We start from the raw sequence: 17586 nt of genomic DNA, 5'->3' as shown, positions 1-17586 counted from the left end.
TGAAATAGAGTAGCAAGTGTGAGAACTAATTGATATAATTACTTAGCAAATATTTTATTGAGCTCTTCTGGATGCTTGGATAAATTTTTTAAAAAGAAAAGAAAAGGCAAGTCCTGTTCTTGTTTAGTTAGTAATCCTAGGTTAAAACAAAAGCAAAAAAACCCAGGACATTTAAAAGATGACATGAACTTCAGTGGAAGATTAATATAATACAAAGCCTTTAACATTTTAAAATTGTAACAAAATATACATAACATAAAATGTACCATTTTACTCATTTTTAAGTGCACGATTCAGTGGCATTAAGTATACTCACAATGTTGTGTGAGTTATTTCCAGAACTTTTCCATCATCCTGAGCAGAAACTCTGTATCCATTAACCAGGTCCAACACCTTTCCATGGTGGGTGGGGACAAGATGTGAAAATATATTCTCTATGGAATGTCAGAAAAAGGGGATGAAAAGGGCATTTGGGGTACAGGGTGAGAAGAGGTTTGAGAGGCAAGTGAAGCATGTAGGCTGAGGATGGGGCAGGGCTGCCACTAGCCCATATGGCAACTTTATGTACCCTAGAAACAGGCATCTCTTCCTTTAGGCAGATGCAGCTTGCATGAGGCACCTGGCTGGGGATGTAGAGCATGGGCTGGGTTTTGGTCCTTACTTGCCCACTTGGCCGGTCCAGGAGCTGTGAAACCAGGAGTTGAGGTCAGGTTGCCTGGACTGCAAAGCACATGCCTTCTGGGTTCTGGGGCTGAGTTTAAAGAGGGCCCTGAGATGAGTTCTCGAGGTGGATCTGATGTGACAGGAAACAGGGGGCCATGGGAGATTTTCCAGCTTGGAATATGAGCAAAATCAAATGGAGATGACAATGAGGCAGAAGCTGCTTAGGTCTCTGTGATGGGAAGGTGGCACTGCTTTAAAACTATTTAGCAGTATGAAAGTTTATGCATAGTTAGTCCCTTGTCCGATGGTGAATCTCAGTTCTCTTTATATTTGCAATTCCAGGGTACTGAAATGGCTAAATATTTTGAATCTCTGGTCAGAAATGACCCTTCCTTTGAAATTCCTGCCAAGAGGCACCTTGGCCTGGTGGTTTTTCGTCTAAAGGTAATACCGTCTTCCAAGCCCCTTTGTGAGTGATGTTATGTGGTGCTCCAGAGCCTCTCAGAAACACAAATGCTGGGGAAACACAGCATCTGGGGATGCTGACGGGGTGTGATGGAGACTTCTCTTTATTTTTCAAACAGGGTCCTAATTGTCTCACAGAAAATGTGTTAAAGGAAATAGCTAAAGCTGGCCATCTCTTCCTCATCCCGGCCACTATCCAGGACAAGTTAATCATCCGTTTCACTGTGACATCCCAGTTTACCACTAGGGATGACATCCTGAGAGACTGGAATCTCATTCGAGATGCTGCCACTCTCATCCTGAGTCAGCACTGTACTTCCCAACCCAGCCCTCGGGTTGGGAACCTCATCCCCCAAATCAGGGGTGCCAGAGCCTGGGCTGGTGGAACGTCCCTTCAGTCTGTCAGTGGGGCAGGAGATGATCCAGTCCAGGCCAGGAAGATCATCAAGCAGCCTCAGTGTGTGGGAGCCGGTCCCATGAGAAGGGAAAACGGCCGCCATCATGAAAGCCTGCCGGACCCAGTTGATGATTGCTTTTCAGAAGAGGCCCCGGATGCCACCAAGCACAAGCTGTCCTCCTTCCTGTTCAGTTACTTGTCTGTGCAGACTAAGAAGAAGACAGTGCGCTCCCTCAGCTGCAACAGCGTGCCAGTGAGTGCTCAGAAGCCACTGCCCACAGAGGCCTCTGTGAAGAATGGGGGCTCCTCCAGGGTCAGAATCTTTTCCAGGTTTCCAGAAGAGATGATGATGCTGAAGAAAAGTGCCTTCAAAAAACTCATCAAGTTCTACAGCGTCCCCAGCTTTCCTGAATGCAGCTCTCAGTGTGGGCTCCAGCTGCCCTGCTGCCCTCTGCAGGCCATGGTTTAGACCCAGGGTCTTCAGCCAGAGTCTGAGGATATACTTCAGGGACTCTGTGAACCCCTCACAGTTGTATGCCAACTTTGTGTGCTTATGTGTACATGCATTTTTCTTGGGGGCGAGTTCATAATTTTAATCACATTCTCATAGGGGTTCACGCCCCACGATGGGATACAAACGAAGAGTTGAAGCCAGGATGATCCAGATGGGCTCAGCAGGCTGGTCAGAGAGAAAGGGCTGAGGGTAGACAGGCAGCTTCTGTGGCTCAGCTTGTGACATGAAATATAACCTAGAAATAAATTATGTTTGTCCCTGAAACAAAACATATCCTGTGTCACTTAATTGGCTGCTGAAACATTGATTAACCAGTCTGGGAGCTTAAACGCATGTACTTTTTTTGAAGCATCAATTATGAGTCAGGCACTGTGGCTCAAGGTTCATGAATGAGGAAACCAACGTTTAGGTCACATAGCTTTATTTATTTATTTATTTGTTTGTTTGTTTGTTTGTTTATTATACTTTAAGTTCTAGGGTACATGTGTACAACATGCAGGTTTGTTACATATGTATACATGTGCCATGTTGGTGTGCTGTACCCATTAACTCATCATTTACATTAGGTATATCTCCTAATGCTATCCCTCCGCCCTCCCCCAACCCCACAGCAGGCCCTGGTGTGTGATGTTCCCCACCCTGTGTCCAAGTGATCTCATTGTTCAATTCCCACCTATGAGTGAGAACAGGCAGTGTTTGGTTTTCTGTTCTTGAAATAGTTTGCTGAGAATGATAATTTCCAGCTACATCCACGTCCCTACAAAGGACATGAACTCATCCTTTTTTATGGCTGCATAGTATTCCGTGGTGTATATGTGCCACATTTTCTTAATCCCACATAGCTTTAAATAGGCAAACCCAGGTCTCCTGGCTTCCAGTGAAGCCCAGGCTGTTTCCACCATGCAGAACTGCTCAAGGTTGGACCTGAACAGGAGCTCATGGCCCAGCAGGCCACTGTGGTCCTCCAGTACATTTAAAAGTTTCCTTTCTAGGTTTGGACCTTGTGCATTTTTTCTTTGTTTTCTGGACCCAGTAGTCAAATAAAAGCTATGCCACAAGTGGCTTGCTCATCATTAGTTCAGAGGCCAAACACATAATTTTGTTTCCATTTCAGATGGTACTTTGCTAGGTTGTGACTCTGAAATGGGTTAGTAAAGAGTATTAAAGACAAACAAAGCTGGACATTAGTTAAAACTGTAAGGATAGATGTTAATCAATAATATACTATCACAATAGGGAAAAGGGTCCCGTGTGAACTGAACTCACCTTGGATTTGTGCAAAGTTGACTAGGCATTTCACAGGGCGAATGGAGAATAGGGAGAAGGCCAGCCTAGACTTGGAAGAGTCAGGAATGTGAAAAATTACAAAAAGTGGAAAGTGGTTGATGTGAAACCCTTCTGGGTTTGCTAACTGGTGCTTGTTGAAGAAAGACTCTTACTCTCCCACAGAGACTGGGAGTCAGGGCTCTGTGTTCAGGGGTTGGCTGGAACAAACAGTTAAATCTTTCGGCAGCTTTGAGTTTTCTTAGGCAGGCACTTTAAGGTGGGCTAGGATCATCTCAGGGATGTGGCCTTGAGCTGTGAGAAATTATGTTAGTGTTTGTTCACGTCTTTATAGGCAAAGGTTGAGGCCTAGTCGAGAAGGGGGCTCAGGGCTCAGAGGAGCTTGACTAGAGTTTGGTCAAAAGAATCTTTGTTAAGAGTTTAAAGCTTTTTTTTTTTTTTTTTTTTTTTTTTTTTTTTTTTTTTTTTTTTTTTTTGAGACTAGTGCTTTCTCTCTTACCCAGGCTGGAGTGCAGAGGCACGATCATGGCTTACTGCAGCCTCAACTTCCTGGGCTTGAGCAATCCTCCTGCTTCAGCCTCCCAAGTAGCTATTTATTTATTTTTGAGATGGGGTCTCATTCTGTGAGTGCAGTGGTGTGAACACAGCTCACTGCAGCCTCAGCCTCTGAGGCTCAAGCTGTCTTTCCACCTCAGTGACCCGAGTAGCTGGGACTACAGGTGCACACCACTATACCTGGGTAAATTTTTATAGAGACAGGGTCTTCCTATGTTGCCCAGGCTGGTCTGGAACTCCTGGGCTCAGGTGATCCTCCTGCCTTGGCCTCCTAAAGTGTTGGGATTACAGGCATGAGCCACCATGCCTGGCCTGGCTGATTTTTAAAATTTTTTGTACAGACAGGGTCTCCCTATGTTACCTAGGCTGATTGTGAATGCCTGTGCTCAAGAACTCCTCTTGTCTTGGCTTCCCCAAATGCTGCGATTATAGGTGTGAGCCACTGCACCTGGCCAAAAGCTGAAAACTTGCCCCTTGTTCTCTACTAGTGATCCCTGAGCTTTACTGCCTACTGGAATCACTTGGAGGTCCTGAAAAAAATACTGATGCTTCATTCCCACTCCCAGAATCCTTGATCTAATTGATATGGCATGGGTCTGGGCTTTGGTATTTTTGACAGCTCCCCAGATGATTCTAGTGTGCAGTGACATCTAGGAACCACTGCTTTAGACTGACATGCTACTCAAAGCAGCATGTGTGCCCCAAGCGTTGGTGTCCCCAAGTGATTGTCATGCACAGTAAAGCTTGTGCACTGCTCTAAGCCAGTGATTCTCAAACTGAGTCCACATCAGTAACACCAGGGGGGCTTTGGCTTGTCAAAACACAGATGTCTGGGCCTGCATCCTGAGTTTCTGATTCAGCAGGTCTAGAATTTGCAGGGTCCAAGAATTTGTTGGTCCAGCAAGTTCCCTGGTGCTGCTGATGCTGTTGGCTCAGGGACCACACAGAACTACTGGTCTATGACGATACTCTCTTCCTGCAAGTACTAAGTGAGATCTTAGTGATGCCAATTAGCTGTGTGATTTTAGTCATGTCATTCAACCTCAGGCCTCAGTTTTTTCATTTATCAAGAGGTTTGACGAGCTACTCTCTAGGATTGTTTTTAGTTTGCTATAGCAAATCATAATACATGTGTATGTATCTAGCAAGCAGATATGAGCTGTAATTGATGTAAATTTCCAAGAGCAATTGCAGGCTTGAGATGACAAGGTGCTTCTTGATGCTGGACATTTCCTGGGGCCTGCACTTTGAGCCACTTGATCTAAGAGCTGAGTCTCAGTTAGCAAGGGATAACCCAGCCCAGAGGAACTGAGTTACCCACTAAGTAAGTGCACATGATGTATAACTCAGGATGTCAGTTATTCCCCAAATGTGGCTCCCATCCCACAGCATTACCTTCACCTGGGCATTGTTAGAAATGCAAACTCCAATTCTAGTTCGGGGGGAATGGGACTCAGCACTCCATGTTGAGAACATTTCTTGGTCCATAGCAGGCACTCACTAAGTGCTTATAGAGTGGATGTATGAATGAGTGACACATTTAGCAAATTATCTCTTAGGTTGAGTCACTGCAATTAGTTAAACCTACCTTTTTTTTTTTTTTGAGATGAGGTCTCACTATGTTGCCCAGGCTGGACTCAAACTCCTGGGCTCAAGTGATCCTCCTGCCTCAGTCTCTGGGCAGGGATTATAGGCAGTCTCTAGTAGCTGGGATTATAGGCAGTCTCTAGTAGCTGGGATTATAGGCAGTCTCTAGTAGCTGGGATTATAGGCAGTCTCTAGTAGCTGGGATTATAGGCAGTCTCTAGTAGCTGGGATTATAGGCAGTCTCTAGTAGCTGGGATTATAGGCAGTCTCTAGTAGCTGGGATTATAGGCAGTCTCTAGTAGCTGGGATTATAGGCAGTCTCTAGTAGCTGGGATTATAGGCAGTCTCTAGTAGCTGGGATTATAGGCAGTCTCTAGTAGCTGGGATTATAGGCAGTCTCTAGTAGCTGGGATTATAGGCAGTCTCTAGTAGCTGGGATTATAGGCAGTCTCTAGTAGCTGGGATTATAGGCAGTCTCTAGTAGCTGGGATTATAGGCAGTCTCTAGTAGCTGGGATTATAGGCAGTCTCTAGTAGCTGGGATTATAGGCAGTCTCTAGTAGCTGGGATTATAGGCAGTCTCTAGTAGCTGGGATTATAGGCAGTCTCTAGTAGCTGGGATTATAGGCAGTCTCTAGTAGCTGGGATTATAGGCAGTCTCTAGTAGCTGGGATTATAGGCAGTCTCTAGTAGCTGGGATTATAGGCAGTCTCTAGTAGCTGGGATTATAGGCAGTCTCTAGTAGCTGGGATTATAGGCAGTCTCTAGTAGCTGGGATTATAGGCAGTCTCTAGTAGCTGGGATTATAGGCAGTCTCTAGTAGCTGGGATTATAGGCAGTCTCTAGTAGCTGGGATTATAGGCAGTCTCTAGTAGCTGGGATTATAGGCAGTCTCTAGTAGCTGGGATTATAGGCAGTCTCTAGTAGCTGGGATTATAGGCAGTCTCTAGTAGCTGGGATTATAGGCAGTCTCTAGTAGCTGGGATTATAGGCAGTCTCTAGTAGCTGGGATTATAGGCAGTCTCTAGTAGCTGGGATTATAGGCAGTCTCTAGTAGCTGGGATTATAGGCAGTCTCTAGTAGCTGGGATTATAGGCAGTCTCTAGTAGCTGGGATTATAGGCAGTCTCTAGTAGCTGGGATTATAGGCAGTCTCTAGTAGCTGGGATTATAGGCAGTCTCTAGTAGCTGGGATTATAGGCAGTCTCTAGTAGCTGGGATTATAGGCAGTCTCTAGTAGCTGGGATTATAGGCAGTCTCTAGTAGCTGGGATTATAGGCAGTCTCTAGTAGCTGGGATTATAGGCAGTCTCTAGTAGCTGGGATTATAGGCAGTCTCTAGTAGCTGGGATTATAGGCAGTCTCTAGTAGCTGGGATTATAGGCAGTCTCTAGTAGCTGGGATTATAGGCAGTCTCTAGTAGCTGGGATTATAGGCAGTCTCTAGTAGCTGGGATTATAGGCAGTCTCTAGTAGCTGGGATTATAGGCAGTCTCTAGTAGCTGGGATTATAGGCAGTCTCTAGTAGCTGGGATTATAGGCAGTCTCTAGTAGCTGGGATTATAGGCAGTCTCTAGTAGCTGGGATTATAGGCAGTCTCTAGTAGCTGGGATTATAGGCAGTCTCTAGTAGCTGGGATTATAGGCAGTCTCTAGTAGCTGGGATTATAGGCAGTCTCTAGTAGCTGGGATTATAGGCAGTCTCTAGTAGCTGGGATTATAGGCAGTCTCTAGTAGCTGGGATTATAGGCAGTCTCTAGTAGCTGGGATTATAGGCAGTCTCTAGTAGCTGGGATTATAGGCAGTCTCTAGTAGCTGGGATTATAGGCAGTCTCTAGTAGCTGGGATTATAGGCAGTCTCTAGTAGCTGGGATTATAGGCAGTCTCTAGTAGCTGGGATTATAGGCAGTCTCTAGTAGCTGGGATTATAGGCAGTCTCTAGTAGCTGGGATTATAGGCAGTCTCTAGTAGCTGGGATTATAGGCAGTCTCTAGTAGCTGGGATTATAGGCAGTCTCTAGTAGCTGGGATTATAGGCAGTCTCTAGTAGCTGGGATTATAGGCAGTCTCTAGTAGCTGGGATTATAGGCAGTCTCTAGTAGCTGGGATTATAGGCAGTCTCTAGTAGCTGGGATTATAGGCAGTCTCTAGTAGCTGGGATTATAGGCAGTCTCTAGTAGCTGGGATTATAGGCAGTCTCTAGTAGCTGGGATTATAGGCAGTCTCTAGTAGCTGGGATTATAGGCAGTCTCTAGTAGCTGGGATTATAGGCAGTCTCTAGTAGCTGGGATTATAGGCAGTCTCTAGTAGCTGGGATTATAGGCAGTCTCTAGTAGCTGGGATTATAGGCAGTCTCTAGTAGCTGGGATTATAGGCAGTCTCTAGTAGCTGGGATTATAGGCAGTCTCTAGTANTAAAAACCCCTGGTTTTAACCCCCCGAGTGTGAAAAAATGTTTTTAAACCTTTTTTTTTTTTTTTTTTTTTTTTTTAGACGGAGTCTCGCTCTGTCACCCAGGCTGGAGTACAGTGGCGCCATCTTGGCTCCCTGTAACCTCTGCCGGCCGGGTTCAAGCGATTCTCCTGCCTCAGCCTCCCGAATAGCTGAGATTACAGGTGCCTGCCACTGCGCCTGGCTAATTTTTGTATTTTTTTAGTAGAGATGGGGTTTCACTATCTTGGCCAGGCTGGTCTTGAACTCCTGACCTTGTGATCCACCTGCCTTGGCCTCCCAAAGTGCTAGGATTATAGGCGTGAGCCACTGTGCCTGGCCTGAACTCCTTTTATGTACAGAACTCTGATGCCATAGAATTAGGCTCCTGTAAGGACTATAGATGGCATTATTACCTGTTGGATAATGCTGCCTATACACAGTGGACGGGATGCCTCTGGGTAGGGAAAGTGGCCTCCTCACATTGGAGTAGATTTTCATTGTGTTGGCCTCTGCTGATCCAGCCTCCTCACCCTACCACCCCTTACACCCCAGCCCCCATCTCCAGCCAATTTTACCTAGAATGTCATTACTCTTATGAATGGGACACATATGAAAAGTTACCAGTGAGAACTTCAGGCTTTGGAGTAATTGACACAGGCTTTGTATTAGAATAAAGTGAGGAAAGAACACAGAGACGGTGCCATCTCACATGTTGGTGTTCATTTAATTTACTATGTATTTTAAAAAATAATGCCTTCCCTCCAACAAGCTCAGTTTGCAAATACAAACAGTAGGTACACACTGAAAATAATAATCTCTAAATCTTTTACTTGCAAAGACTCAGCTGTTATTTTAAAAAGTCTCCCTTTACTGGTATGCATAATTTCCTAAAAAAACTGCACCTCACAATCTTCAATCAAATTAAAGTTGGATTATATCAAGTGGCTATCCATTCAGTTTCTTTCTGGAAATGTTGAGTTATCCTCCTGGGAATATTCAGAGTTTCAGGGTTTTAGCACTTATGGCATTATAGATGTCCTCCGTCATAGGCACATACGTTTTTGCTGTGTCGTCCAAGAAATACAAGGCATCTTTGATGACAGCGGGGTTAAAGCCCTCCTCCACCAGGGTCACTTTGCGGTGTTTAAAAGTTCCAGTGATCTCAATGGTGTCCTGAAAAGCATCAAATAATCCCCATTGTGGTTGCATTTTGCAATAGATTGGGATGCAGGGCAAGGGGTAGGGGTGGGGCATGGGGATCTGGCAAATCATTGGCATCCCTGGCTCATGTGACAGCTGGGAAGTGAAAGTTAAAAAAAAAGGTTTTCCATTTTGATTTATTTTTACATGGACAGATAACATTATGTGTTTTTCTCATGTACAATATGATGTGCTGAAGTACACGTACATCGTGCAGTAGTTACATCTAGCTAGTTAACAAATGGATTACCTCACATAGCTATCATTTTTGTGGTAGGAGCAAGTAACATCCACTCTCTTTACATTTTCTAGTGAAGTGAAAGTTTTGTATGATACCCATACATTCTGTTAGCTTGTCTCCATTAGGGAGCCCTTTGTGAGGTATTTTTTTATTCCCTTAAAGCTTTAGGATCACCTGTGGGGAGGGAGGACTTGCCAATGATGTGATACCTGTGCATAAATTTCTGAGCAGAGGAGTGGTGCTTACTGCTTGGTAAGGCTTCAGGTACCACTAGGATATCCCGACTCTAGGTGGGAGTAGAAGGAGGGATCATTTACAGACAAACTCTGTTTTCTCAGTCTGCTTATCTTGTCTACTAGATTGAAGACTGATTTTTCCTCCAATTAATGTGTTAATCAAAATATCTGAGGATATTTCATTTTCATGCCTCTTTACCATCTGGTTGCAAAGCAAATGTCGGTGCTTTATGAACAGGAATAATCCTATACACACAATATCTGGAATCTTAAGACTTCCTTTGTCAAATCTTCAACTACAGAATCACAGAGCTCAAAGTCTAAAAGTGAGAGTGTTCAACCAACCAAAGGGTTAATGTTGGAGGAAGAAAAAAAAACCCCTAGCGGTGATAGTTAGTCTTAGGCAATTCCAGCTGGCTAACATCCAGTTAAATTTCACACCATGGAAAGGTGCAGAACTTCTATGGATTTCTGTATTCTTTAAAACTGGAAACAACAAACAGGGTCAGAGCATTTCTATTTGCGATGTCTGTCAGGACTCACCAAACAGACTTTGTGAGTTATGTGCTAAGACTCTTGCTGAATGAACTGGTCTGTCATTGTAAGGAGAAAGGGATTAGAATTGGATTTCTGCTAGCTGTTTTCTGAATTTTTTTTTTTTTTTTTTTTTTTTTTTAAGACAGGGCCTTGCTCTGTTGCCCAGGCTGGGGTGCAGTGGTGCACTCATACCTCACTGCAGCCTTGATTTCCCAGGCTCAAGTAATCTTCCTGCCTCAGCCTCCCAGGTAGATGAGACTACAAGTGCGTGTCATCATGCCTGGCTAATTGTTTTTTTTTTTTTTTTTTTTGAGACAGAGTCTCACTCCGTTGCTCAGGCTGGAGAGCAGTGGTGTGATCCTGGCTCACTGCAACCTCCGCCTCCCAGGTTCAAACGATTCTCCTGCCTCAGCCTCCCGAGTAGGTGGGACTACAGGCATGCTACACCACACCCAGGTAATTTTCTATATTTAGTAGAGACAGGGTTTCACCACATTAGCCAGCCTGATCTTGAACTTCCAACCTCAGGTGATCCGCCCACCTCGGTCTCCCAAAGTGCTGGAATTACAGGCGTGAGCCACTGCGCTCGGCCTGTTTTAAAATTTTTAGTTTTAGTAGACATGAAGTCTCACTATGTTGCTTAGGCTGGTCTCAAACTCCTGAGCTCAAGCAATCCTCCCACCTCGGTCTCCCAAAGTTCTGGGATTACAGGCATGAGCCACTGCACCCAGCCAGCCTGATATGACCACTTCCTTATTGGTCTATGACACTTCTTTCTGAGCTTCCTGGAAAGTGTGGTGATAATTTGGCAAACGTAGTCATCCTGGGAGAAGGCAAGTTGTTCCCTAAGAAGTAGGACTCTCCAAGAGAGCAGATCATTGAACTTGATAATAAGAGATCTCACCTGTATTCTTAGAAACCGGGGCCTCGCGTAACTAGGCAGGTAATCAGCAACGTGCTGAAAGAGTTTCTTTCCATCAAATTCATGGTTTTCTTTCATTTTGATGGAGGCCATGCCAATGCGACCCTCATGATCTAGAAATAAAGTGAGAAAAAGTTAGATGTGTTATGGCTATTTATGATGCTTTATTAGTTCAAAGAACCGTGGACTCAGACAACTTTATAGCATGGGTTTCATTTGGATAGTTGGAATTTTTATTACAAATACCTGTCGAAGATACTTTAAAGTGAGTGTACTAATATTAATAGTAATAATAACAGTTGGTTGACTATTATATTCCAGGTCCTATACTAAGTGTGTTGTATTGATGATCTCACTTAACCCTCACAACAACCTTCTGAAGAGATATAGATGTTATCTCCATTTTACAGATGAAGAAACTGAGGCTTAAAGACATTAAGAGACTTATTCGAGGTCAGACATCAAATACTAGGCAGGGTATGGAATTGAATTCAGGCAGCCTGGCTCCAGATCCTGTGCTTAGAACCATCATCCTTCTTTTTAGCAGCCAATACAAACACATCTGGGTAGCGAGTAGGTTGGACTGGTGGCGACAGGAAGTTATTTTTGACTCCAGTGAAAGTCCTTGCTCCACTGTCAGGCACGACTTACTGAGCTTGGATTGTTCTTCAGGTTGCAATGTCAGGTTTGTTGCACCTCTGGGCACAAATACCACCTTGGAGACCTACTTATCTGATCAAGGTTCTAATAGCTTTTCTTGTCTGCATTTCGGAGAGGATGTGTGACAGGAGGTGAAGGCAGGCACAGGGAGCTGTTTTGTGCACTCCCGTTAAAGGCCCATTAGTCCCAAGAGGAGGTGCCCTCCACAGAGAGAACAGATTCTACAGCAGGGTATTTAGCCCAGAGCAGTTTCCAACAATTACCACTGCCTTCTTGTGAGGATAGTGGTAATTAGGTATTAATGTATCTTCTACCTGATCCAGCAGACCCAGCGGGAGTCCCAATCCACTTCCCTCAACTACTCAGCTGTAATCAGAGAGGAGACAGGAGCCTCCCTTGGTTACCTGAGCCCCAGCTTTTGAAATCTCTCCCATGGTGATTGTGTGTTTACCTATAGCTCTAAAGAAGGCAAACAGCAAAAGGAAAAGAAGATGCCCCCTCATTCGGTTTGCTTCTTGTCTGAGAGAGAGAGGCAGGGGCACTTAGTTTACGGTCCCTAGCGCCTGTCTTAGAAATCTCAAGTGTCTCCAATAAGTTCCTTTTAGAATTAAGGCTCATGCAACAGAAATCCTCCGCATTGACCATCTCTTTGCTTCTTGCCCTGGTAGCAGCAACGCTGAACCTAGGGGCAAATGGGCCTGTTAGGTCTCAGGCCTCTGCCCTGACTCTCGGAGGGTGGTTTGGGACTAGTTCAGCTCTGGGGTGATGGTTCCAGCCTATAGGAGTTCTGGGCTAACTGTAGAGGTCAATTCTGGCCAAGGGTTCTCTAGAGCTGCACGGTCTAATGACATCCACTGGTTATTTGTGGCTATTAAAACTAAAATCAATTATAATATTATGAAAAATTCAGTTCTTCAGTTGCACTAGCCACATTTCAAGTGTTCCATAGTGACATGGTGGCTATTGGCTATCATGCTGGATAGTGCATATGGAACATTTCCATCATTGCAGAAAGTTCTACAGAGTAGTTGGACAGTTCAGGTGTGACACCTAGAAAAAGTGATCTCCACTCCAGGCCCAAACCTAGAAATTCTCTCCTGGTCCAAAGCCAAGATGTGTGACTGCCTTGTCCTGAATCACCCATAGTGGAAGGATGCCTTACTTCAGACAGTCCAGCTGCATTTCTACTCTGGAATGGGACTGGCCTCTGTGGATGGGGGGCCAGACAGCAGCAGTTGTGGCATTGAGAATCACAGAATCTGAAAGTTGGGAGGGACTTTAGAATGTATCTCTAATCTTTCACTGCTGCAAGAGTTCTCCCAGGATCCCAGGTGGGCATCCAGCTTCTCTTTACATGCCTTAGTTGGTGGGGGCATTTCCTATCCTGGGAGACAAGCCCATTCTATTGATGGTTCCTTTGGTTACAGGGGAGTTCTCAGGCTAAAATTGGCTCCCTGGTCATTTTAATCCATTGGTTTTAGTTCTGATAGCTGGAGCAGCACAGAACACACCTGCTCCTCATCCTATCTGACTGTCTGCCAACAATGTAAGACTGTCAACCTCCTCCACTTTGTTCTGTTTCAGTGGCTCCCAGAACTCACTGATCATTAGATTCACTTGGGAATTAAAAAAAGACATGCAAATTCTGAGTCCCATACTCCAGAGCTTCTGGTCCATTAGATCCAGGCTTTAAAAAGTTTCCCAGATGGTTCTGATGATTGGCCAAATTTTTGGAACCACTGGGTTTTAGTGCTTTAGTGTGTGTGTTTTTTAAAATTGTGATAAACATATAACATAAAATTTATCATTTTAACTCATTTTAAAGTGTACAATTTGCCGGGTGTGGTGGCTCACGCCTGTAATCCCAGCACTTTGGGAGGCCAAGGTTGGGGGTGGATCACCTGAGGTTAGGAGTTTGAGACCGGCCTGACCAACATGGTGAACTCTCATCTCTACTAAAAATACAAAATTAGCTGGGTGTGGTGGTGCATGACTGTAATCCCAGCTACTCAGGAGGCTGAGGCAGGAGAATCGCTGCTTAAACCTGGGAGGCTGAGGTTGTAATGAGCCGAGATTGCGCCATTGCACTCCAGCCTGGGTAACAAGAACGAAAATCTGTCTCCAAAAAAAAAAAAAAAAAAGTGTACAATTCAGTGGCATTTTACACACTTACAATGTTGTATTATCATCACCAGGATCTAGTTCTAGTGCATTTTCATCACCCACTAAATCAGACTTTCAGTGTTTTTAAGAATGTCTGGGGCGTTTGTGCCAGCACAGCTTCCCAGCCCCGCCCCAGAGATTCTGACTTGGTAGTTCAGGGTGGGCCTGAGAAATTGCACTTGTAACAGACTCCTGGGCGATGCTGACACTGCTGATCCGGGGACCCACTTTGATGAACACTAGGCTAGATCCTTCCGTTTCATCTTCTAGATTCTCTTGCCTCATACATACTCTTTTGTGTGGTTATTCTTTTTAAAATCAAGCATTTAGACGCATACGTAACATTTGAGGAAGGGTCTGCAAGAGCCCGGGATGGCACAATGCCTGACAACCACAACTTAGACCCTTGTGTTAGCTCAGCATAAGGCCTGGGGAGTTCTCCAACGGGAGTATTCACACCCCTTTTCATTCTGTCCCCTCTCACACCAAGATGTGGCCATAGTTCCCCTTGTGTCATTGTCCCAGAGTTGGGGAGGAACAAGCAAGAGATATTCTTGAATATTCTTTTTGTTTTTTTGATATGGAGCCTCACTCTGTCACCCAGACTGCAGCGCAGTGGTGAGATCCTGGCTCACTGCAACCTCCATCTCCCAGGTTCAAGTGATTCTCTTGTCTCAGCCTCCTGAGTAGCTGGGATTACAGATGTGAGCCACCACCCCTGGCTAATGTTTATATTTTTAGTAGAGACTAAGTTTTGCCATGTTGGCCAGGCTAGTCTCAAACTCTTAACCTCAAGTGATCCTTCTGCCTCGGCCTCCCAAAGTGCTGGGATTATAGGTGTGAGACACTGCATCTGGCCTTAAATATTTGAGACAGAGTCTTGCTCTGTTGCCAGGCTGGAGTGCGACGGCACGATCTCGGCTCACTGCAACCTCTGGCTCCCTGGTTCAAGTGATTCTCCTGCCTCAGCCTCCTGAGTAGCTGGGACTACAGGCACCCACCACCACGCCCAGCTAATTTTTGTATTTTTAGTAGAGATGGGGTTTCACCACGTTGGCCAGGATACTCTGGATCTCCTGACCACCTCGGCCTCCCAAAGTGCTGGGGTTACGGGAGTGAGCCACTGTACCCGGCCTTGAATATTTTTTAAAAAAGAACAAGCACAAAGCCATGTAGAACTGTCACAGCTTGAGAAAGATGGACTTCTGGATTTCTACTTTGAATATGGGTGGGAATCCCAAATGTGAGTTGTGGGGGAATAGTAATACCCCTAGTGCCTTATATTTGCACAGTAATTTGGAGGCCAGAATCCTCTCTGATGTGTATAATCAATGTGATTTATTGTCACAACAACCCTTATGTATATATTTGATAAATATATGCTTAGCATTGATGTAATTAAAATGAATTTGTTCTCTTGACAACCTTAACTGCAGGGCTGGCATTATCCTTAATTTTAGTGATTAGCCGGCAGTCAAACAGCTGGCAGGTGTTGAAGCCAGGATTCAAGGTCAGACATTGGCCCTCCTGACTCTGCTGGCAGAAGCAGATCTGTAGATGAAGCTGTGGTGGCAACATTCTTGTGTGATGATTCTGAAACTTAGTGGGGTGAACTGGGCTTAGAAATCTTAAAAAGAAGAGGTTGTACAAAATCCACTTTTCCCCAGCTTTTTCTTCTAGCAACTGCACTGGCTCTTCTTTGTGCCTCCTAGTTCGGAGGCCAGAACACCATTTCCCAGCTCTTAAGCATGACACGACTTTTCTGGAGGCGTGCCAAATGTGGCGTGGCGCTCCCATATTTGAGGCTTTGTTTGCCTGAGAGCCCAAGAATGGCTGGGAGCTGAACTGAAGAGAAGGCCATGTTCAGATGTAGTGAGCTGGCTTTTATAATGGAACATAAGCCAGACATAAGCTCCTTACTCCCTGGCAGCTGAAAGAGCTGTTTAACTCTGGATGGCAAAAGAAAGCAATGACAAACCTGGGCTAAAATTATGTTCAGATCCTCTATGGGTTTAGGTACAGATCTTATCTTGTATATACCTGGCACACGCACTCCATAAACATTCACTTCTTGGACAAAATCAACCAGTCCTACTATATCAGCAACTTCAGTGGTGGCCACATTTTCCCCTTTCCACCTGGAAGAAAGGACAAATTTAGCAGAAGTCAATGGTGGTTTCTGGCCCAGGTCACAATGATGAAGAGCAGCTGTTTCCTTTAGATTTCTGCATGGTGTTGATCTCGTGTTCCTCACCTTGGCCCCTCAAACTCCCCAGCTTAGTCCTGGCTGGGGTATCTTGCTTGAGGCATACAAGGGAAAAGTATAGACCTAGATAACAAAATGTGGAATTTCAGTGTTACCACATGAAACACAATACATGGAATAATGTTCTAATGTTAAAATACAGCCCTGGCTAAGAAAGGCACTGAAAATTAGAAAGAAATCTCAATGATTTTCTGCTGTGTTTAGGTCTCTCAACTTCTCAGTTACTAAATCAAGTTGCTATTTAATTCAGTTGGTGACGTTCTCTTTAATAGAACTTCATATTTTATTTCAGGGTCTCATGGCAACAAGAAAGGAAAAAATATCATACTTCAGTTACAGGGAGATTCTAATGTTAAAGCCCAACCAGGTGCTATTTTTTCACTTAATAAAGAGTTAAATTTTGTTTTCATTAATTTTTTTTTTTTTTTTTTTTTTTTTTTTTTTTTTTTTTTGCAGAAGTGGGTAGAGTCTCCCTCTGCCACTTAGGCTGCAGTGCAGTGGTGCAATCTCAGCTCACTGCAACCTCCGTCTCCCAGGTTCAAGTGATTCTCTTGCCTCAGCCTCCTGAGTAGCTGGGGCTACAGGTGCGTGCCACCATGTCCAGCAATTTTTGTACTTTTAGTAGAGACGGGATTTCACCATGTTGGCCAGGCTGGTCTGGAACTCCTGCCCTCAGGTGATACACCTGCCTCAGCCTGCCAAACTGCTGGGATTACAGGCGTGAGCCACCACTCCCGGCCCATTAAAAATTCTTTAGCCCTCCCAGAAGTATCTTCTTAATAGCATGAAGATGGCATAAAGTGATATGGATTTAAGACATGGAATAGTAGAGATGGAAGGACCCTGCGAATCAGTGTGACCCTCATCTCAAGGGCAAAAGGACTGAGGTTCACAATGGTTACCTGTCTTGGTACCACTGCTGCTCAGGGGGGAGAGGTGAGCCTGGTTCTCCTCATTTCACCTGCTGTCTTTCTACTGCAGTTAGACAACTTCCATCCGTTCCTCATTCATTCATGCAAAAAGTGATTATGTGTCAGGCACCATGGTAGGTGCTGGGGATGAACAGGCAGACACAGGGCCTGCCCTCAGGGACTTTACACAGGAATGAAGCTGTGTCATGAGGCTGGAGGACTGTGCTATGGTTGGAAGTTAATTCCATGGTCTACTAGGACTTCCAAACTTCCTTGCACTGACCTGGGGGTTCTGCAGAAAACCATCTGGTTGAGGATGAAAGGCATTGGGGGAGGAGGCTCTGAACCCCTCACCTCCTCTTCAACTAGATCAGCTCCACACTAATTTACCTCTGATTTTATCTAAACACCTCCATGATTGGAAAGGTGAAAATCCTTGGCTGTCCTGAGAGTGACCAGTAATAATGCAGGAGAAACAAGAGGAGTTAAATGTACTTTTGTCTCCAGAAATCAGATACAGGTTTCCTGACTTATTCTCATCTGGTGTTGCTCAGCCAAG

General features: G+C 44.8%; 2 protein-coding genes across 5 annotated transcripts in view; one reads left to right on the top strand and one right to left on the bottom strand.

Moving 5' to 3' along the window:
• HDC (histidine decarboxylase) overlaps positions 1–2308 on the top strand; it is a 28114-nt gene extending 25806 nt beyond the window's left edge. For 3 of the 4 annotated variants that reach the window (XM_017896177.1, XM_017896175.1, XM_017896176.1), the window contains 2 exons: positions 1006–1107; positions 1248–2308. In XM_017896177.1, coding sequence (XP_017751666.1) covers positions 1006–1107; positions 1248–1994 — 849 coding nt within the window. In that variant the 3' untranslated portion in view covers positions 1995–2308. The remainder of the gene's footprint in view (positions 1–1005; positions 1108–1247) is intronic. The other variant, XM_017896179.1, reaches the window with a different exon arrangement.
• Positions 2309–8589: 6281 nt separating this feature from the next.
• SLC27A2 (solute carrier family 27 member 2) overlaps positions 8590–17586 on the bottom strand; it is a 53540-nt gene continuing 44543 nt past the window's right edge. The window contains exons 8-10 of the mRNA XM_017896206.1: positions 15891–15988; positions 11010–11140; positions 8590–9064 (exon numbers count right to left, since the gene is read on the bottom strand). Of these exons, the coding sequence (XP_017751695.1) occupies positions 8888–9064; positions 11010–11140; positions 15891–15988 (406 nt within the window). The 3' untranslated portion in view covers positions 8590–8887. The remainder of the gene's footprint in view (positions 9065–11009; positions 11141–15890; positions 15989–17586) is intronic.

Source organism: Rhinopithecus bieti, unplaced genomic scaffold (assembly GCF_001698545.2).
Source record: "Rhinopithecus bieti isolate Rb0 unplaced genomic scaffold, ASM169854v2 scaffold_27781, whole genome shotgun sequence".
Classification (NCBI taxonomy): Eukaryota; Metazoa; Chordata; class Mammalia; order Primates; family Cercopithecidae; genus Rhinopithecus; species Rhinopithecus bieti.
This window is presented reverse-complemented; position numbering and strand designations above follow the sequence as displayed.